This window comes from Miscanthus floridulus, chromosome 10, assembly GCF_019320115.1.
Source record: "Miscanthus floridulus cultivar M001 chromosome 10, ASM1932011v1, whole genome shotgun sequence".
NCBI lineage: Eukaryota > Viridiplantae > Streptophyta > Magnoliopsida > Poales > Poaceae > Miscanthus > Miscanthus floridulus.
Window position 1 is genome coordinate 60,547,455 of NC_089589.1, and position 19,594 is coordinate 60,567,048.

At 40.8% G+C, this 19,594-nt stretch overlaps 1 protein-coding gene and 1 pseudogene across 14 annotated transcripts in view; both read right to left on the reverse strand.

The window, feature by feature from the left end:
• Nucleotides 1-1,717: 1,717 nt before the first annotated feature.
• LOC136486643 (disease resistance protein Pik-2-like) lies at nucleotides 1,718-6,772 on the reverse strand (annotated as a pseudogene).
• Nucleotides 6,668-19,594, reverse strand: part of LOC136486640 (uncharacterized) — a 39,037-nt gene continuing 26,110 nt past the window's right edge. For 11 of the 14 annotated variants that reach the window (XM_066483596.1, XM_066483592.1, XM_066483591.1 and 8 more), the window contains 11 exons: nucleotides 17,308-17,551; nucleotides 16,744-17,196; nucleotides 16,459-16,479; nucleotides 16,301-16,362; nucleotides 16,167-16,221; nucleotides 16,018-16,054; nucleotides 15,529-15,854; nucleotides 15,265-15,399; nucleotides 15,026-15,174; nucleotides 14,555-14,623; nucleotides 8,944-9,144 (listed from right to left, as the gene is read on the reverse strand). In XM_066483596.1, the coding sequence (XP_066339693.1) occupies nucleotides 9,090-9,144; nucleotides 14,555-14,623; nucleotides 15,026-15,174; nucleotides 15,265-15,399; nucleotides 15,529-15,854; nucleotides 16,018-16,054; nucleotides 16,167-16,221; nucleotides 16,301-16,362; nucleotides 16,459-16,479; nucleotides 16,744-17,196; nucleotides 17,308-17,551 (1,606 nt within the window). In that variant the 3' untranslated portion in view covers nucleotides 8,944-9,089. Of the gene's footprint in view, nucleotides 6,804-8,943; nucleotides 9,145-14,554; nucleotides 14,624-15,025; nucleotides 15,175-15,264; nucleotides 15,400-15,528; nucleotides 15,855-16,017; nucleotides 16,055-16,166; nucleotides 16,222-16,300; nucleotides 16,363-16,458; nucleotides 16,480-16,743; nucleotides 17,197-17,307; nucleotides 17,552-19,594 lie in introns of those variants that run through there. The other 3 variants (XM_066483598.1, XM_066483597.1, XM_066483587.1) reach the window with 3 other exon arrangements.

Here is a 19,594-nt window from a genome sequence, read left to right on the forward strand (position 1 = left end):
GCAGTTATGCTAAATCGGTGGCCAACGAAACAAGAAAAACTTTTATTCCTACAGCACACACTTGGAACAAATAACAATGCATCCGAACAATTAACACGCCTCCCACCTTCCATTTTTGCATTAGAAACGGATCCATATCATTCTGGCAAGTTGAGAAAGTTCATGACAAAAACAAACTACAGTGTTGATGCTTTTATGTTACACCATGATGGGCTCACTGTCAACAGTACGTCAACCACCATTAGACTTAAGCAGCAAAGTTACTACCAATACTAAATACTCAGACAATAATATATTTTGATGAAAATTTGCAACTAAAAGAACAATAAAGCCATGTACAGAACACTATAAAAGGAGCAAAGAGAAAACTCAGGATACAGTTGGTATTATCATTACACAAAATTACAAAACGATTACTAAGTCAAATCCGTAAACATGCACACAAGAGAGCATTCTTTATGAAGATACATAAGCTCAAGCTCAACGTTTTGGGTACAAAGTAAATGAACTGAACTGAATGTGTCTTCTCCTAGCGACGTTTCACATAGGATAAGTGCCAATTATCTTGATATCTTGAAGGAAGCAGATGTTCCAGTTTCCACTGGCATGACAGATGTATTGCAGATCTGGATCACTGAATCAAGTTGTAGGGAAAAGAAAGAAAAAATAAATGAACAGAGTTTTGTAGATGCCTGGGGCGACACATTGATCACTGTGAGCTCAGCATCCTTCCAGTTCCTCCAGCTTCAAAGGATGCTCCTTCAGTTGCTTCTCCATGTCATCCTTGAGTGCAGTGTCATGGGAACCAATAAGCCGTACTTCCTTGAGTTTTTGTTTAGAGAGATTCTTTATCTCCATAAAGTTCAATGTAGACCCACTACAGCAGCGAGCTGTCAGCAGCTCAAGATTTTGCATTGCTTCTGATCCCAAGGATATATTTAACTTTGAGCTGCAAGTAATCTCGAGGATCATGAGGTTTAAATAACAGCGCTGCTGTATTCCATTCACAAACAACATTATATTTAGATGAAAATTTGCGACTAATAAGAACAATAAAGCCATCTAAAGAACATTACAAAAGGAGCATTATCGTTACACAAAATTACAAAACGATTACAACACCAACGTAAAAGTCAAATCCATAAACATGCACACAAACAAGAGAGCATTCTTTATGAAGATACATAAGCTCAAGCTCAACGTTTCGGATGTTACACATAGGATAAGTGCCAATTATCTTGACACCTTGAAGGAAGCAGATGTTTCAGTTTCCACTGGCATGAAGGATGTATTGCAGTACTGGATCAATTGGCAGGGAAAACAAAGAAAAATAAGTGAACAGAGTTCTGTAGATGCCTGAGACGACACATTGATCACTGTGAGCTCAGCGTCCTTCCAGTTCCTCCAGCTTCAAAGGAGGATTCCTTGGATGCTCCTCTAGTTGCTTCTCAATGTCATCCTTGAGTGCAGTGTCATGGGAACTGATAAGCCGGACTTCCTTGAGTTTTTGTTTAGAGAGATTCTTTATCTCCATAAATTTCAATGTTGACCCACTACAGCAGCGAGCTGTCAGCAGCTCAAGATTTTGCATTGCTTCTGAAACAAAGGATATATTTAACTTTGAGCTGCAAGTAATCTCGAGGATCTTGAGGTTTAAATAACAGCGCTGCTGTATTCCATTCACAAACAATATTATATTTAGATGAAAATTTGCGACTAATAAGAACAATAAAGCCATCTAAAGAACATTACAAAAGGAGCAAAGAGAAAAATCAGGATTCAGTTGGTATTATCATTACACAAAATAACAAAACGATTACAACACCAACGTAAAAGTCAAATCCATAAACATGCACACAAACAAGAGAGCATTCTTTATGAAGATACATAAGCTCAAGCTTAACGTTTCGAGTACAGAGTAAATGAACTGAACTGAATATGTCTTCTCCTAGCGAAGTTACACATAGGATAAGTGTCAATTATCTTTACACCTTGAAGGAAGCAGATGTTTCAGTTTCCACTGGCATGAAGGATGTATTGCAGTACTGGATCAATTGGCAGGGAAAACAAAGAAAAATAAGTGAACAGAGTTCTGTAGATGCCTGGGACGACACATTGATCACTGTGAGCTCAGCGTCCTTCCAGTTCCTCCAGCTTCAAAGGAGGATTCCTTGGATGCTCCTCTAGTTGCTTCTCAATGTCATCCTTGAGTGCAGTGTCATGGGAGCTGATAAGCCGGACTTCCTTGAGTTTTTGTTTAGAGAGATTCTTTATCTCCATAAATTTCAATGTTGACCCACTACAGCAGCGAGCTGTCAGCAGCTCAAGATTTTGCATTGCTTCTGATCCAAAGGATATATTTAACTTTGAGCTGCAAGTAATCTCGAGGATCTTGAAGTTTAAATAGCAGCGCTGCTGTATTCCTTTCACCCAGACACAAAAATCAAGCTTGCCATCAGCATCTTGAAGAGGCTTGACACAAAGACGTAGAATACATAATTCTTTTATTTCCCCAAGAACATTAACTACTTCAACTTCTTCTGACATGGTTATCTCCATTTCCAACTTTGTGAGTTTCGGAAGATCTATGATCCATGACGGCACTTGTTTTACAAGACCTCGTAGCTTAAGGCTCTGAAGGTTCCCTAGAGGTTTCCCCTGAGTCTTCTGCTGAGGCTTCTCCTGGGCCTTATGCTGAGGCTTCTCCAGACCCTTCCCCTGGGGCTGCTGCTGAATTTTCTCTAGAGGCTTCTCCAGATGCAAGGAAATGTCATCCAAACATTCTTCATTGCCCTTGCTGAGCCACACTGACAAGGATTCCAGACGGACACGGCTTGCAATGGCAGCACAGAGCTCCGTGCAGTTTTTCTTCTTGACACCGAACACTCCAAGCTTGCGCAATTGGGTAATCTTCTTGAGCTCTTTGAGGGAGTCTTTGCCCCCTGCAAGACCAGCATTGACAACACCAAGCGTGTGCAAAACAGTCAGCTTGTCAATACCTACTGGCACCTCAACACCAACTAATTTATGAGATCTGCATGGTGTTGATGGTTCCCCTGCTGGGAAAGTTGTGCCAGCACGAATGTACTGCAGTTTCTTTAACTTGGTGATAGATGCTGGCAAGGTAACTATGGAGGTATGCCTGACATCCAGAGTCTCAAGCTGCCGTAACTCACCCAATGAACTCGGCAGATGGCGGATCCCACTGCTTCCTCGCAGAGATAGAAACTTGAGACGAGGAAGAAGCTTCACCATTAGCTTCAGATCTTTATCTGTCACACCTGTTGCATTCTCCAGATCGAGCACTCGAAGCACCTTCATACTTTTAGAGATGAAGAATGATTCCCACTCCCCAAACACTGTTAATGACCGTAGACGTGAAAAATCAATGCTTTCAAACACAATCCTGTCTCTGTCCCAGCTGCTCTCTATTACAAGGTGGCGCCCTGTGCGCCGGGTGGTTGGAAGGCAACGCCCCTTCAGTGCAAAGACCTCCAGTGCAAATATAATATTCTCTTCGTCTGGACGTGAGATGATGTATTCGTGGAAGAAAGCACTGACTTGGCATCGGATCGTTCTCATGTGTGTGATGTCTTTGCACATTGGTGGCTGGATCATGCTCAGGTTGACGAGCATTGAGAAGAGGATCTCCCCTTTCTCCTCTGCAGTAGTGTCTTTAGTGTCCCTGAAGTAGCCCTCAGCAACCCATAGCATCACCAAACGCCTCCGCCGAATGATTTGGGACCCAGGGAATATTACATGGCCTTAGGAAATCTGGGCATGTACGGAAGTAGGAATGCATCCAACCAAACAGATCTCTCAGACCATGAAACTCAGGGTTGCTCTCTAGCTCGTGCATAAATCTGCGATTAAGCGTTCTAGTGCTCTCCATACATGTGACTGTCTTGGGTGCCAAAAACTTGGCTACAGCAACTATTACTTTAGGAAGTCTACCACACTTCACAATAGGTTGTTCTAGCTCTTTGTCATCTGAATTCTTTAGAGGTGATGCCAGGTTTTTATTTTGTACCTGTTGTAAAGAAATTTGAATGATCTTAGTCATTTTGGTAAACACAAAATACATTAGGTATTATTTGTGTCATATAAAATGAATTTTCATGATGAATTGCGCTTGATACATTAGAAAGGCCAATGGAACACGAAACAAAAATAAAATGGTCAACTGAGGAAACATAGAATTATCTAAAGACTATAAGAATCCTAAAAAATATTATATGCATGACACGGCCAACATAAATGTTTTGTAGCTATGTGATCAATCATAGTAAAAATAATTTGGCCCCACATATACATGTGTACCATTGGGTTGATTATTAGTAAAATAATTTGGCCACACAGGATGATGACACGCCTATTAGTTTCTCAAAATTATTTGAATAAGTGCACTGGATTATAAATGCTTGATTAATTGAGAAGCACATGTCAATATCCCATGCAGGAGCATGGTTAAGAGTATACATAATCCTTTACATCATGATGTCCTTCCTAAAAACCATACATGAATTCCATGTTAAGGAAAACAAAGCTTTGTAAAGTAAAGTAACAACTTGTGAAATGGAGAACTAATCTTAACACTTTGGAGAACAGATACATGGTTCACCTCCTAAATGTCTGTCTGAGCTCTGTATTGTGTTGTGAAATCAATGAACAGAACAGTTTGTGTTCCACTACCAACTAGTAGTATGGTGTACAGTAAAAGGTGCTCTCCAGATTAGTAGTTCCAAATAACAATCTATTTGTTAGACATTATTGTTGGAAAGAAATTGATGCAGAAAATTGAAACACAAGTGGCAGATTTCAGACAAACTTATGAGCTTTATGGTGCAAAAGCATATCATCCCTTGGCAGACAATAAACCTAAGAAAAAGATAGAGCACCCTGTTTTGATTTACTCTCCTACAGTGCCGGTCCTATGATTTTGAGGACCCTCTTGCGAACTCGTCGCTACGGCCCTCTAGATCATGTATACAATCTTATCTTAAAATATATATAGACGCTAATTTTACTTGTAAAACGAAAACAAATCCAATGATATGTACAGGCACAACACTGCTAGAAGCAAAAAAAAAACTTATGTATAACACCTTTTTGTGATTGAACAAATTGATTTTCTTGTCTTTTTCGTTTTCTTTTCTCAGCCCCCGACAATTGTTTCTTAGATAACATTCTAAAATTCTAACACCTCGTCAGAGTACTAGAAGTCTGAAATACAATACAAATAATTAATTTAGAATAAAAAACAAACAAGGAAAAAATACCTAGGGCCTGGACTTTGATGAACTAATCGGCTAAAATTCAATAAAAATAATTAATTTGGATTAAAAACGAACAAGGAAAAAATACCAAGGGTCTGGACTCTAATGAACTGATCGACTGATCAGGATCGCAAAACTGCAAGAAGTCGATGTTGTTGAGCCTGGTTGCCGCCGGCCCACCACCGTGTCTGTGTCTCCATTGCGGCACGACTCTTCCTCTCCGAGTCACGGTCTCGCGGACGTACGTCACGGTTTCTCGGCTGCTCGCGTGGCCACGTGGGGAAGCTGCAAAGAATAGAAAGGCCGACGTTTGCTAATGGATTTTGGACTATAGGGTTTGGGGGATTGTATACCTAGGCTTGGGCCCCTCCTTCGCCTAGGCCCTCGGTCGTCGCACCCCGTGCCCCTCCCCTAGGGCCGTCACTGCTCTCCTACATGCTATACTTCTGGGCAAACTAATTGCAGTTTCATACTTCCACTAGATAGATTACTTGGAACTGTTGGGTGAAACATGTTTGGAATTGTTGGCAATATGATAGAAAAAACCATCTGCATTCCTCAGCATTGCGTGGACTAAGTTTAATTTTTTTACTATTTTTGCAAACAACATTCAAACTCCTGTAAAATGGCAAACCATCTATCTAGGATGCAGCCGTGAATAAAAGATTATTGAGTATCGACCAACATGATATGGATGAGATTGTAATCACTCCTTATTTCTTAATGTCCGTAACTGTGGGTGAATGAGAAACAACTGGTAGTTGCGAATGAGATGCTATGTTTGTGGTAAGACTCATGCAGGACAATAGATTCAAGTATCTAGAAAACATGAATGTTTCTTATGATTAAGAATACCTCTTTTCTGAAGAGATCCAAGGATGCTTGAGCTTCTAGGCCCTTCACGTTAAACACAACCTCTTCATTGTCTGCACAATATGTGGCAATGCTTTCTTCGGTTGTGATGACAACGATAACACTCTTGGAATGTCTAGATACCAGGGAAGGTTGTATTAAATCCCATTCTTCTGTAGACTGTACATCATCAATAACAACAAGACACGGATGTTCTTTTAGAAGCTTATGGCATTCCTGAATAGGGTCTTCGATTCCCAAGGTTTCAATAGGTTCTGAATGAAAATCCAAAAGTAAGCTCCGAGAGAAGTCCCTCAGATTGAATGGATGGGATACCAGAACCCAACCATACTTGTTAAATATTGGGTCTTTTTGAAGCATTCTTTCATAATACAAATTTCTGACTAGAACTGATTTCCCAACACCTGCTACCCCACACACAGACATCACTTGCCAATCATTGAAACGTGCTGTGGTCTGATAGTTACGAAGTTCATTCATTTGTGACTCACGTCCAAAAAGGCTAAACTGGTCAAACCAGCTAATGGCTACATCCTTTCTTGAGGTCGCAATCCTGTGATAGGAAGTAAGACCTCCCCCGTGATTCACTTCATCCTCCATTAATATCTCATTGTTGCTTGACATTACTCTTCCAGTCTCCTTGCCCTGAGGACCCTGAAAATACGAAGCAGTTCAGGAGAGAAAGGAGGAATCCAAGAGTTACTAGGAGAGATTTGGAGTTTTGGACAGAACAACTAAAAATTATAATATAATTCCTAACCCAGTTCTCATATTTTCTCGAGATTAGATCTATCTTTGATAGATTGAAGTGTTTCTTGAATTTCATGCAATAGACTGAGAAAATATATTAAGTACAAAGAATCTATAAACTAGTCACTTGTCAAGTAGATAGCAGTCGTTTAATTTTCTTTACAGGCAACTATTTTAAAATTTAAAATTATTAAATAATCTCGGATGTTGATATGGTCTATTTGAAAGTTATAGTTCTCAATACGATCTACAACTTTGTAGTTGAAAGGATTTTTTTAGAAGTCGTTTAGTGTCTCAAATATGTGTTCCAAGTTTTTTTTGTTTCAAAATCTATAAACTTAGAACACATATTTAGGACACTAGACGACTTTAAATGAAAACTTTTCAACCACAAAGTTGTAAATCATATTCAAAACTATAATTTTCATATAGACCATGTCAACATTTGAGATTGTTTGATAATTTTAAATTTCAATTTCAAAATCTGTGAAATTACAACAATATTTTGAGACCCTAAACAATTTCAATTCAAAAACATTTCAGTTACAAAGTTGTAGATCTCGTGGAGAGCTGCAATTTTTATATAAAATTTGTCTTCACCCGAGTTCATATGAAAAGTTATAATTGTTTTCTAGAAAAGTCAGCATGCCACATCAGCGTATAGAGTGGGTTAGCCCCATTTGGACTCGGATGAGATTCAAAACCAAGTTTAGGGTCTCTAATGACACCACTAGCCAAGTTTAGGGACCGACGATGATCACCATAGAAGTTAATGGACTGGAATGACACCGTTGGCCAAGTTTAGGGATCCACATATATCACTTTGAAAGTTCAAGGACTAGGATGACATCGTCGGCCAAGCTTAAGGACCGACGGTGAATTTTACTCTTTCACCAGAGTACTCTACTTGCACGATACTCATACTGTAGATCGTTTTTCTGTTTTGGCTGTTTTTCCACCTTTTCAATTTCCTTATTAATATTTTGTATCTTCTCGGCAACCACTAATGGAGAGAGAGACTATTGGGTTCTAAGAGCATCTTCAAGAGTACCCAAAACACTCTCCCAATCCGGGATTTACTGGCACGCTCAAAGGGCACGCGAAGGTGATCCTGTGTCGAGCGGCAGCCGGGGAGGTGGTGTGTAATGGCGGCACGCGCGATCTCACGCAAAATAAAACCTGCCGTCGCAGTGGAAGTTTTGTGAGGGACCAAGTTTTTTTATATTTTTAAGGAGTGATTTTTTGTAAACTGTTGGAGAAACTATTCTTTACTGGTTGGTGCTCCGAAAATTTTTTGGTGACTTAGAAAACTTAATGGTTTGGGAATAAATTTGGTACTCTTGGAGATGCTCTTAAGTTACCAGCAAAGCCAGCCTAACCTTGCCAGCTTCTGTGAGGCTTAGAGCAAGGAATTTCTCACTAGCACAAACCTTTAAGGAAAGCTGGGCTACCAACTTTTTTTTTCAAGGTTTTGTGTCATCTCGATGTAATATTTTTAAAAACAATAATGAAATTCTTCTTTATCAAAAAAAAATAAGACAAGATGAGGTGGAAGAGCTAGGATCAAGCTTTGCCGTCTCCAAGCATTTGTAACATGTCTACATTGTTGATTTTATTTAATTGTGAAGTAACATGTTATATGGTGGTATAAAACCGTGTTTTCCAAGAATTGATTTCAAACCTCTTTTTGTCGACTTATATTATTTTCTAGTTTTTCGAGTGCTCATCGAGCGGGCATGCAGTCAGCTTCAATTTAGACATGGCGATGTCGTCTTATATTGTTTTTACTTTTTTCCACTATCGAGTGATCATTGAGCGGCCATGCGGCCAGCTCCAATTCAGACATAGCTGTTCACAGCCAGCTCAAATGTCTAGAATCTAGTTCGAGGACAAGGCACATAGTTTTCTTGGCCAGGTTTTTGCTGGTTCAATGTGCATAATGCGTGGCGGGGAAAAAACTCTACTTACTATAACAACAGAGATCGATACCCTCTTTAACCACACAAAAAATCAAAAGAAAGATGAAGACCACATCCACCACTCAAATAAAATTATGTCCACTCAAATAAAATTATGTTATACATTTATTGTCACGCCATGAGTATTTTCTCGCAACAAACACTAATAAAACTAATAGTGTTTGCGTCACAATAGTTATTATCTCTGTCGTGTTCTGCGCACATAATGGTCTTAACTGTAGTTCACTCCCATGATGGCTATTCCTTTGCGACAACCGATCGCAATCCTACACACAGTTAATATATGCTTCATTAGATGAACATTATGCTAGCCAAATATTCATGATAAATTGGAGTATACGACGGTATTACAAGTTCCAAACAATCTTAGAACCAATTAAAAGTTAAACAACTAACAAACATACTGTGTATGTAGACTAGACTATTAATGCTCTAGTCTTCTGCCCCGCCGCCTGCTCAACCTCTACATGCTGGGGGCGCATGTCCGAGTTTACTCCAGGCGGCGGCGCCGTGTTACATCCCCTACCCCAGCTTCCCCGGCCGTTGCGGATGCTCCTTCCCTGGGTTCAGGGGCGAAGTCCCGGCTCCAGAATCTCGACAAGGTGCGTAAGTCGGTGGACAGGCTCGTCCCTCTGCCTGTAATCCAGAAGTGGCGAAAAAAGGCTGCTCCTCCGGGGTCTCTACCGCAGCGCAGCAGGCGGGTCGCTGGTGCCGCTCCATGCTCGCCGGGACCGGTGCTTTCAGTGGCTCAGATGAGGGTGATGCGGCAGCTTGGCTTTGAAGAAAGGGAGATCATTCAGCCAGAAGCTCAAGACATTTATAGTAAGCTCTTCGGGCCATTACTCTCTGATTCCCACGTCTGTGCTTTAGCTGCTATTTTTGGCTGGGAAGTGGGAGAGGGTGAGCAGGTGCGGGCTGAAGATGTCCTTACAATGTTGTAAGGTTAGACTCTTTGTTATGGTCGTCTTATTTCTTTGCTCAAATGAATCCTTCTACCATTCTAGTTTGGAATGTCCGAGGTCTTAATAACAGGGATCGTCGGAATTATGTCAGAGATGTTGTTATATCCAGTAATGCTGACATCATCTGTTTACAAGAAACCAAGGTCGCTAACATGTCCCAACATCTTCTCCTTTCGGTTTGTGGCTCTGCGTACGATAATTTCATTGCACTCCTGGCCAATGGGACTAGAGGAGGGGTTCTGATTGCTTGGAAGGGGTGTTCTTGCCAGGCAGTTGCATCAAGAATTGACGCTTATTCAGCTTCTATTCTGTTTGTGGAGCAAGAGGGTCGCAATTGGTGGTTCACTGGCGTCTATGGGACACAAGGGGATGATGAGAAAGTGTTGTTCTTGCAAGAATTAAGGAATATCAGGGCTCTTTGCAATGGTCCTTGGCTCTTAGGCGGAGATTTCAATTTGATTTATCAGGCTGCTGACAAGAATAATGCAAATTTAGATAGAGCTATGATGGGAAGATTCAGGCGTTTTCTAGATGACAATGATCTCAAGGAGATTCCGCTCTTGGGTCGTAAATATACTTGGTCCAATGAGAGGAGATCGCCTACTTTGGTGAGGCTGGATCGGGCTTTTTGTTGTGGTGATTGGGAAAATATTTTTCCTAATGCTGTACTCCAAAGCACAGCAGCCGGGGTTTCAGACCACTGCCCACTTATCCTTGGTTTGAAGGTGTGTACATCTGGCAAGCGAAGATTCCATTTTGAAAGCTTCTGGACCAAATTGCCTGGCTTTCTTGATGCTGTTAAACAGAATTGGGAGGCTGCAGTGCAGTCTACTTGTGCTATGGAGTGCATCTTCCTTAAATTGCAGCGGCTCAGTAAGGGGCTGCAAAAATGGGGACAACAGAAAGTAGGGAATATTAAAGCCCAATTAGAATTGGCCAAGGAAATACTTCACCGTTTGAAAATTGAAAGAGATTCAAGGGCACTCTCTGATCGTGAGGAATGGCTCAGAAAGAAACTCAAACTTCATTGTCTCTGTCTGGCTTCCCTTGAGCGAACTATTGCACGGCTACGTTCTAGATTTCTTTATCTCCGGGAAGGTGACGCCAATACTGCTTTCTTCCACCAACAAGCTAGATACAGGAAGAAGAAGAACTTCATCTCAAAATTGCAAGTTGGTAATCAGGTGGTTGTCACACAAGATGAGAAACAGAAAGCAGTGGACGATTTCTATGAGAGCATTCTTGGAACAGCTGAAGAAAGAGATTTCACTCTTGATCTAGATATTTTGAACATTCAACATCATAATTTATCTGAGCTGGATGCTTCTTTCTCTGAGGAGGAAGTGTGGGCTACCATAAAGGATATGCCCTTGGATAAGGCCCCAGGGCCGGATGGATTCACAGGAAGGTTTTATAAATCCTGCTGGAGCATTATTAAAGGTGATGTGATGAGGGCGTTGGAGGCCATCCAGCAAGGCCATGTCTTCAAATTTCGGCTCTTGAACACAGCCTTTATAATCCTGCTACCAAAGAAAGTGGATGCAGTGGAAGTGAAGGATTTTCGACCTATAAGCCTGATTCATAGCTTTGCCAAGTTGGTGACGAAGATCTTGGCTAATCGGCTAGCCCCTATGCTGCCTTCCTTGATCTCTGCAAATCAGAGCGCTTTTGTGAGAGGAAGGAAAATCCATGACAATTTCATGCTGGTCCAACAGATGGTTAAAACCCTGCATAAGAAGAAAGAGGCGCATATCCTCCTTAAACTGGACATCTCCAAGGCTTTTGATTCTGTGTCTTGGTCGTTTCTCTTGGAGGTCATGTGCAAGGTGGGGTTTGGTCAGCGATGGCGGGACCTCATTTGTCTGATCTTGTCCACTTCTTTGACACATGTCTTGGTTAATGGAGAGCCTGGAGACTCTATTTTCCATCACCGTGGGCTCAGACAGGGTGACCCACTGTCACCAATGTTGTTTATCCTAGTTATGGATGTCCTAAATTCTTTGGTCAATCACGCTACTTCGATGGGTTTGTTGCAGCCTCTGGCCATTCAGCAAGCCAGGCATCGGGTCTCCTTTTATGCTGACGACGCGGTAATTTTCCTGAGACCATATATTTTGGATCTGATCACCATCAAGCACCTCCTAGATCTGTTTGGACATGCTTCTGGGCTTAGAACTAATCTAGCTAAGAGCTCAGTTTCCCCTATTCACTGTACTGATGAGGAATTGGCTCTCACGGCAGACATCCTCTCATGTTCTATAAAGTTTTTTCCCTGCATGTATCTTGGTCTCTCGCTCTCAATTGGAAAACCAACTAAAGAGGTGCTGTTACCTTTAGTGGATAAAGTGGCAGATTATCTCCCTGGATGGAAGGCTTCTCTTATGAACAGAGCTGGGCGGCTAGTCATGGTGAAGGTTGTGCTGACTGCTGTCCCAATATACCTTTTAACTACCCTGGACCTTCCAAAATGTGTGATTAAGGCTATTGACAAAAAACGGCGAGCCTTCCTTTGGAAGGGTCACCAGCAGGCCAATGGTGGCAATTGACTAGTAGCTTGGGAAAAGGTGCAAAGACCACTTGAGTATGGAGGTCTTGGGATTCATAATCTTGAACTTCTGGGATGTGCACTGAAGATTCGGTGGCTATGGGCGCAAAAGACAGATGCTGAAAGGCCTTGGGCCGGCCTTCCTATCTCTGTTCCTCATAAAGCCGAGGCTCTCTTCAATGTTGCAGTCGATGCCATAGTAGGAAATGGAGAGGAGATATTGTTCTGGAAAGATAAATGGCTGGGGGGGCATACCATGGCTAAAATAGCTCCTAACCTGTTCAAGGCAGTCCCAAATCGAACAGCCAAGAGAAGGACGGTGGCGCAAGCCTTGCATCATAATAGTTGGGTTCAGGATATTAAAGGAGCACGTACAGTTGTGGTCATGCTTGAGTACCTTCGTATTTGGGACATTGTGGATGGATTTATTTTGCATCCGGAGATTCCAGATCAATATAGATGGAAATTAACTCAGGATGGTTCCTACACCAGTAAATCCGCTTATGCAGCCTTCTTTGAGGGAACCATCAAGTTTGGGTCTTGGAGAAGGATCTGGAAAACTTGGGCTCCTCCGTGCTGCAAGTTCTTCATCTGGTTGGTATTTCACAACCGGGTCTGGACAGCCGATAGACTTGCAAGGAGGAATCTGCCCCATCCTGAGGCTTGCCCATTATGTGATCAAGAGGATGAAACAATAAACCATTTGCTAGTGGGCTGTGTTTTTGCCTGGCAAATTTGGGCCCTGGTTTTGCATCAGTTGGGAATGCTACTGTTGGCACCACAGCCTACTGTGGTTTATTTCTTAGGGTGGTGGAAGAGAACAACTGCGGCTGTCCCTAAGGATTTGTGTAAAGGCCTCAACTCCTTGATAATTTTGGTGGCTTGGGAGATTTGGAAGCATCGCAATTCTTGTGTCTTTGATAAAAAGAGGCCAAGTGTTCAGGAAGTCCTTAGGACTATTAGCTCGGAGGGTGGGCTCTGGTGCTCGGCCGAGGCCTCCAAACTCCAGGAGCTGGTTTTCAGGTTGATGCCTTCTGGAGCTTAATGCTTGGAGAAGTTTGGTCGTCCTTTTTTCCTTTTTGTGTGGCGAGTCTGTAACCTAGTTCTGGGGAGTGGGGTGTGTGTGGTGGGTCACTTGGACCTTTGTAATTTTTTTCTCTACCTTAATGAAATGACGCGCAGTTCTCCTGCGCTGTTCGAGAAAAAAAATGCTCTAGTCTTGGCATGTATCGCACAAATGTTCTAGTATGGTGAGATGAATAGTGGTAATTTGGTTGTCTAAATAGGTACTAGCTGGTTTATGATCGATGTCGTTACAAATGTACTGTATTCAAAAATTAATACTTTTATATGAAGTTAGGATGACACTATAAGAGGAATGCTATACATATGCAGGGTTAGCCTCAGAGCAAACTTTAGATGTATGGTGTTACACAAAAATAGATTAACAGGCTAAGGCTATGTGTTGGCAACCGTTTTGCAATGGCTATCTCAACCTCTTTTTAGAACCTAAACTTTTGGTGCAAATAGTTCATTCTTCTTGGATAGTTTCTAGCTAAAAACAAGTCAATTTAATATTCAAATATTATTTTTTTATTTTCTTAGAAAAAAAATAAGTCAGATGCTTTAACACAAAGAATGCTATATGCATACAAATGCATCCAACATGGAATTAAAATTCCTAGGAAGGTCAGTGCTACTATAGAGTCTAGGACTTTAACTGGGCGCACATATGATTTCACATTAGAATCTTCGCCAAATTTGTCTAATAAAAAGGAGTACAAACATACAACTTTGCAAAAAAATTGACAATTTTTCTTGTTTATTAGTTCAGTGGCCGGTTTTAACTGAAGGAGTGTTGTGGGTTAGAACATTATCATTTCATGGTTCCTTCGAAAATATGATTGAAAGTTTTAGTTTATAGATACTCTCTTTGAAAAAATGATACATCAAAGCATATTAATTAATGATTGTAATCCTAGCCATTCATACCTTGCGAATGTTTCTATCAAAATGTTACAAATATATGTATTGATTTTAATGAGGTGTCAAGCATACTACAATATGAAGTTGTTGAAGCAATGCATAAATGTAGAAAGCATTAAATTATATTTTTATATTCAATTGGTGATATATAGTAATATAAAAGAAACTAAAACAATCCATTACCTTCTTAAGTCTTTGATATATCCAAGAGCATGAACTACACCAAGGTTAATACCAACTATACTTTCGAGCCTGCAAGATTAAAAAGATAGCTGTTATGAAAACTACAAAAATTAACTTGCAACTTTGGGATTGTTAATACCAACTACACCAAGGTTAATACCAACTATATGCACCATATTAAGATCCATGGTTTACGAAATTTTATTTATCTAGATAACACATAATATTTTACTTTCTATCAATATATCTATCATAAGAAGTTAATTTTTGCATGTTCTTTGGTCTGTCGCCTGCATCTCACAAGTGAAACTACTAAAACTGTAAGAAAAAACTTCCAACCTTTCACTAACTACTTAGATCTACATATTATGAACTAAACACCTAAACAACATGTACACAGCGGAAGTATTGCTGAAGCGTCTTCCTAGAACCCTCCAATAAAATGACAGAAAAACAAGTATTTCAATGTACCTGTAGGTAGTGGAGTTCCATAAACGAACAGTCCCATCATGTGAACCTGTGATTACTACTGGAAGTTCTGGGTGATGGTAGACACAACTAATATGACGTGCATGCCCTTTGAGTGTCTGAACAAGTCTTCTCGTCTCCATGTCCCAGATCTAATTAGCGAAGATGATGTCAATGAAGTACTGTAGTACTTTTTATGCTAAACAACACAGTGAGTGTATTCTTCAGTAAAGATGATATACTTGTGCAGTCCCATCACAAGATCCAGCAATCAAATACTGCTTCATATCACTTCTGTAACTGTGAATACAAACCAGGCCATCCGGGTGATCAGACAGCGTCGTAATGATGCTCTCAAGAGAAGAAATGTTCCAAACCTGCAAAGCAAAGCATAGAACAATCTGTTGAACTCTCCAAGGATTGAATTAGTAATATTTGTTTTGTGCATAGGCACTGATTATGCAGGAAAACCTTTTTTGTAGATAAGATCAAAATCGAAGTCAAACCTTGATGGTGTGATCCAAGGAAGCAGATACAAAACTGCTGGTGCCTATTGGGTTAAAATTTACAAGTGTTACTCTGTCGGAGTGTCCCTCAAATGTTCGAGTACACTCCCAGTTCTTCTTCCAGTCCCAGAGCTTTATCAGGCGATCCTCAGATGATGAGAGCACAAGAGGATCAGTGGGATGCACAGCCAAAGACGTGATGTCACTATCGTGAGCATCGATGTTTGTAACTTCCTCCTCTGTTTGGTAACTGTATACATAGATAGTCCCGTAGCCATCACCAGCGACAATCCATTCCTCTCCCACAATGAATTTAGCAGAGTAAACTGTATTTGCAATGAAATAATATTATGCATATGTGTTATTTGTCATGGAGTAAACGGGACTTAAATGTTTTCTTATTTCACGAGAGAATCATGTTTCTTCTCTCTCTCTTTTTTTTAAAAAAAGAAAAAGTATAAATGGAAATAGTAATGTCATAAAGGATACCTTGTTTCTGTGTGAAGTCAAAGGATATAGCTATGGCCTGCACATAAATGAGCATATTCAATGTAACCAATTGAAAATTTACAAAGCAACAGAACTTGCCACCATTGTAGAGATGAGCAGATGAGATCGAGCAGCAACCTACTACTTACCTGCGCTTTGTAGTCCCAAATGCGAACCTCTCCGGCTTGATTGGTCGTCAGAATCCTGCACGCACAAAGGAAATGTTAAGTGAAAAAGACTTAATAAATCATCTCGGTCGCTATGTTGTAAGACAGGAGGTAACCATGGTTCCGTCGGATGCACGTCCACAGACAGCACATGTGAAAACTTCCTATTGGATACGACCTGATTCAACCGAAACACAGAGCAACATTAATTGGTGAAAAATGTCAACAGCTGTAACAAAAGAGGCAATGGTTGAAACAAATGGAGGCAAATTACCTCAACTTCTGGCTGTTGCTGCTACCACATCACCAGTTCACCACCATTAAAAGATAAAAAGGAATACAATACGAATACATGTATTAGGTGCTTAAGTCTAACATATATATACTCCCTCCGTTCCAAATTATAAGATGTTTTGGCTTTTCTAGATTCATAGCTTTTGCTATACACGTAGATATATATTATGTCTAGATACATAGTAAAAATTATGAATCTAGAAATGCCAAAACATCTTATAATTTGGGACAGAGGAAGTACTACATAAATAGTGGAAGTGTTTACCTGAACAGAGGTTGTCTCTTTTAGTGGGTCAGAAACAACACTTAACTTTAGCTCATGCACCTGCTTATCAGCTGCCATCTCTTTGGCTTCTTTAAAGAAGTTGGTAAACTCCATGGCCGCTGAGTCTACATTAGCATTCTGCAGCCCAACAATATCTTCTTTCAAGCAAATGGTGCTTTCTAGGGTGAGAAACTCGTCCCTGCTCAGCAGGGGTCTCTTCTTCTGATCGCTACCTGTCACTATGAATGTGTACATGCAATTTGGCGGCACAATGCAACAAAGTGGCATCTTTGCCATGTATCTCTTCGGGCACTTCGTCAGAAGCCTGACAGCAATGTGGTCATCCGTCGTGTTTCTCAGCTTTACTGAACAAGAGGTCAGCTTATTGGGCTTAAATGGTAGCTGAAGCTTCCCAGGGTAAACGTCGAGCAGGTTACTGGAGACAGAATGTATCTACAAGAAGGGACAAAAAAAAAGATCGGTAAGGATACAGGACATCAGAAACATATACAGTATCATGCACCCACATGAAAAAGATGTGTTGACATGTGTGCATGCAGCTACCTCTTCATCCGTTGACCCATTGCCCTGCGTCTGCTCTGCACCATTACCAGTGTCCATAACATCGACAACAAAATCATTTTCTTCATTTTCTATCTCCGGCTGGTCTGGCTCCGATAGTTTTCTTTTTCTTGAGCCAACTAAACCATTTTCTTCACTGCTGCTGCCAGTGTCCACAACAACTAGATCATTTTGGTCGATTTCTATCATTGCCAATCCGTTCCTGTGTGCAATCACTACCTTGTAACTGATTAAGATGTTGCCGATTAGAAGTTTTACATGTGATCAAAGAGCACAATCTAAATAAAGAGGCGTGAGCATAGTGGTTAAAGCCAGACAAAAAGCTCGTTGAGCTGGCTCGGTGGCTCGTTCCAAAAATGCTCCGATTGAACTCATTTTTCTTGTAAAATAAAAATGAGTTGATTTTGAGTGACTTTCGACTCCGTCTCAGCTTGTTAAGCTTGATATGAAGTTGGATCTTAAACAACTCAGGAGACCATGACAACTAAGATTATGTCAATATTGAAGAAAGCTTGAAAAAGTGCAGTTGGCACTCGTTATCATAGCCAACATGCTGTCAAGACAAAAAGTGCATACTTAATTTGTGCAATTCGATTCTATACAACCACTTGGCTTATATCGTCACATAACAAACCTAGCTGATAACAATCCCTCTCTAGTAAAAAAAATGCCATTTCAGGTTGCATGCAATCAGCATATGTTTAATAAATAAACTATGTAGTAGTACATTAATATATATTGGTGAATACGCTCAAAAAAATATATATTGGTGAATATGTTAATTTGACTTTTATAAAAATATAACTAAATTTGTTTTATAAAGTACTAGTGTACTACATGTTATTTAAAGTTTTGCATATATACTTTACACTAGTATATTTGTATAAAAATTATTAGGTAGGGGCCTCCCCTGCTAACCTTTCAAAAAAAAAAGTGGGCATAATGTTGCCTGTTATAACCGACCATTGTAATATAGAGGTTGCCAATACTGATGGGGCGGGCATGTCCACAGCTGACAAACGTTGCCGTGATGGCAGAGATGGTGGCACATCTGGGAGCTGCAAAGACAATGCGGATGCCGCCACAATAGACGGAGAGTGGCTGTTGGCGAGGCTGCTGATGGAGAAGACAATGGCAGTGTGGTAGACGTTGCGGTCAAGACTGAGAAGGACGTGCACTTTGGTGGACCGTACATCAAGGCCAGAGTTGGAACAACCTAGCGCGTCACCATGGTTGGTGCTGATAATGGTGGCGGTCGAGTCTTCATTAGATCGCCGAGTTGGAAGAACCTCTTTTAGAGACGACCGATCCGCATGGAAAGGCGATCATACCCTACAGAGACGTGGTCGAGGCCCTCAGAGATGGTGATGAAATCACCCATTGAAGGCAGTGATTGCTAGCAGAGCAGAAGGACGGCAATGAGAGCGATCTGGCACAGGACCGAGGATCGAAGTCTCTGATATACTAAAGATGTTGTGGTAGATTGGTTGGGGAATGGATAAAAGAACAACATGAGATAGATTGGCTAACTCGCCCTCCCTCCAGAGGCTCTGATCTGCTTTTAGACATATGTTTTTATGAAACTGGAGGGGTTTGCACCCCTACAGGAAGCTTATTAGAAATAAGAGTTGGATTTAAAGTACAGCACGAAATAGAAAAAAGAAAGACTGAAAGAAAATAAGAGATAAAAGATAAATTACAACAAATTTTGAATCTATAGACCAAAAATGCCTGAGTCCTTGTTTTTTCCTCTTGCCGTCAGTAGCTTTAACTCCTTAAAGAAAGTTTCCTTGGCTGCATTAACTGTTGTCAGTATGTTTTTGAAGATGAGATCATCCCTCGCTGTCCATATTGCCCAGCACATTAGGATGGCTATTAACATGAAAATTTGTCGGTGTGATTGTGCCTTGATTTGTAGCAGTGCTTCCGGGAATATTGAATCATGGCTGAAGTTAATGTTAAGCAGTCTCCAGCAACTTTTGGCAAAAGGGCACTCTAGAAACAAATGTTACATTGTTTCCTCCGAATTGACCTAACAGAGCACACAATTTTAGGATTCCAACTACATGTTTTTTCTTTTGAGGATAGTTCTTGTGCTCAATCTATCCCTAATGAGGAGCCAGAAAAAAAAAACCTTGTGTTTAGGCTGGCCAAAGCTTCTCCAAAGCCAAATGAATCCTTCATGAATTTGTCTGTGCCCGATGAGATTTGCATACGCTCTTGCTGATGAGAAGTCTTGTCCCCACATGTAATGCCTATGCAGACAGGG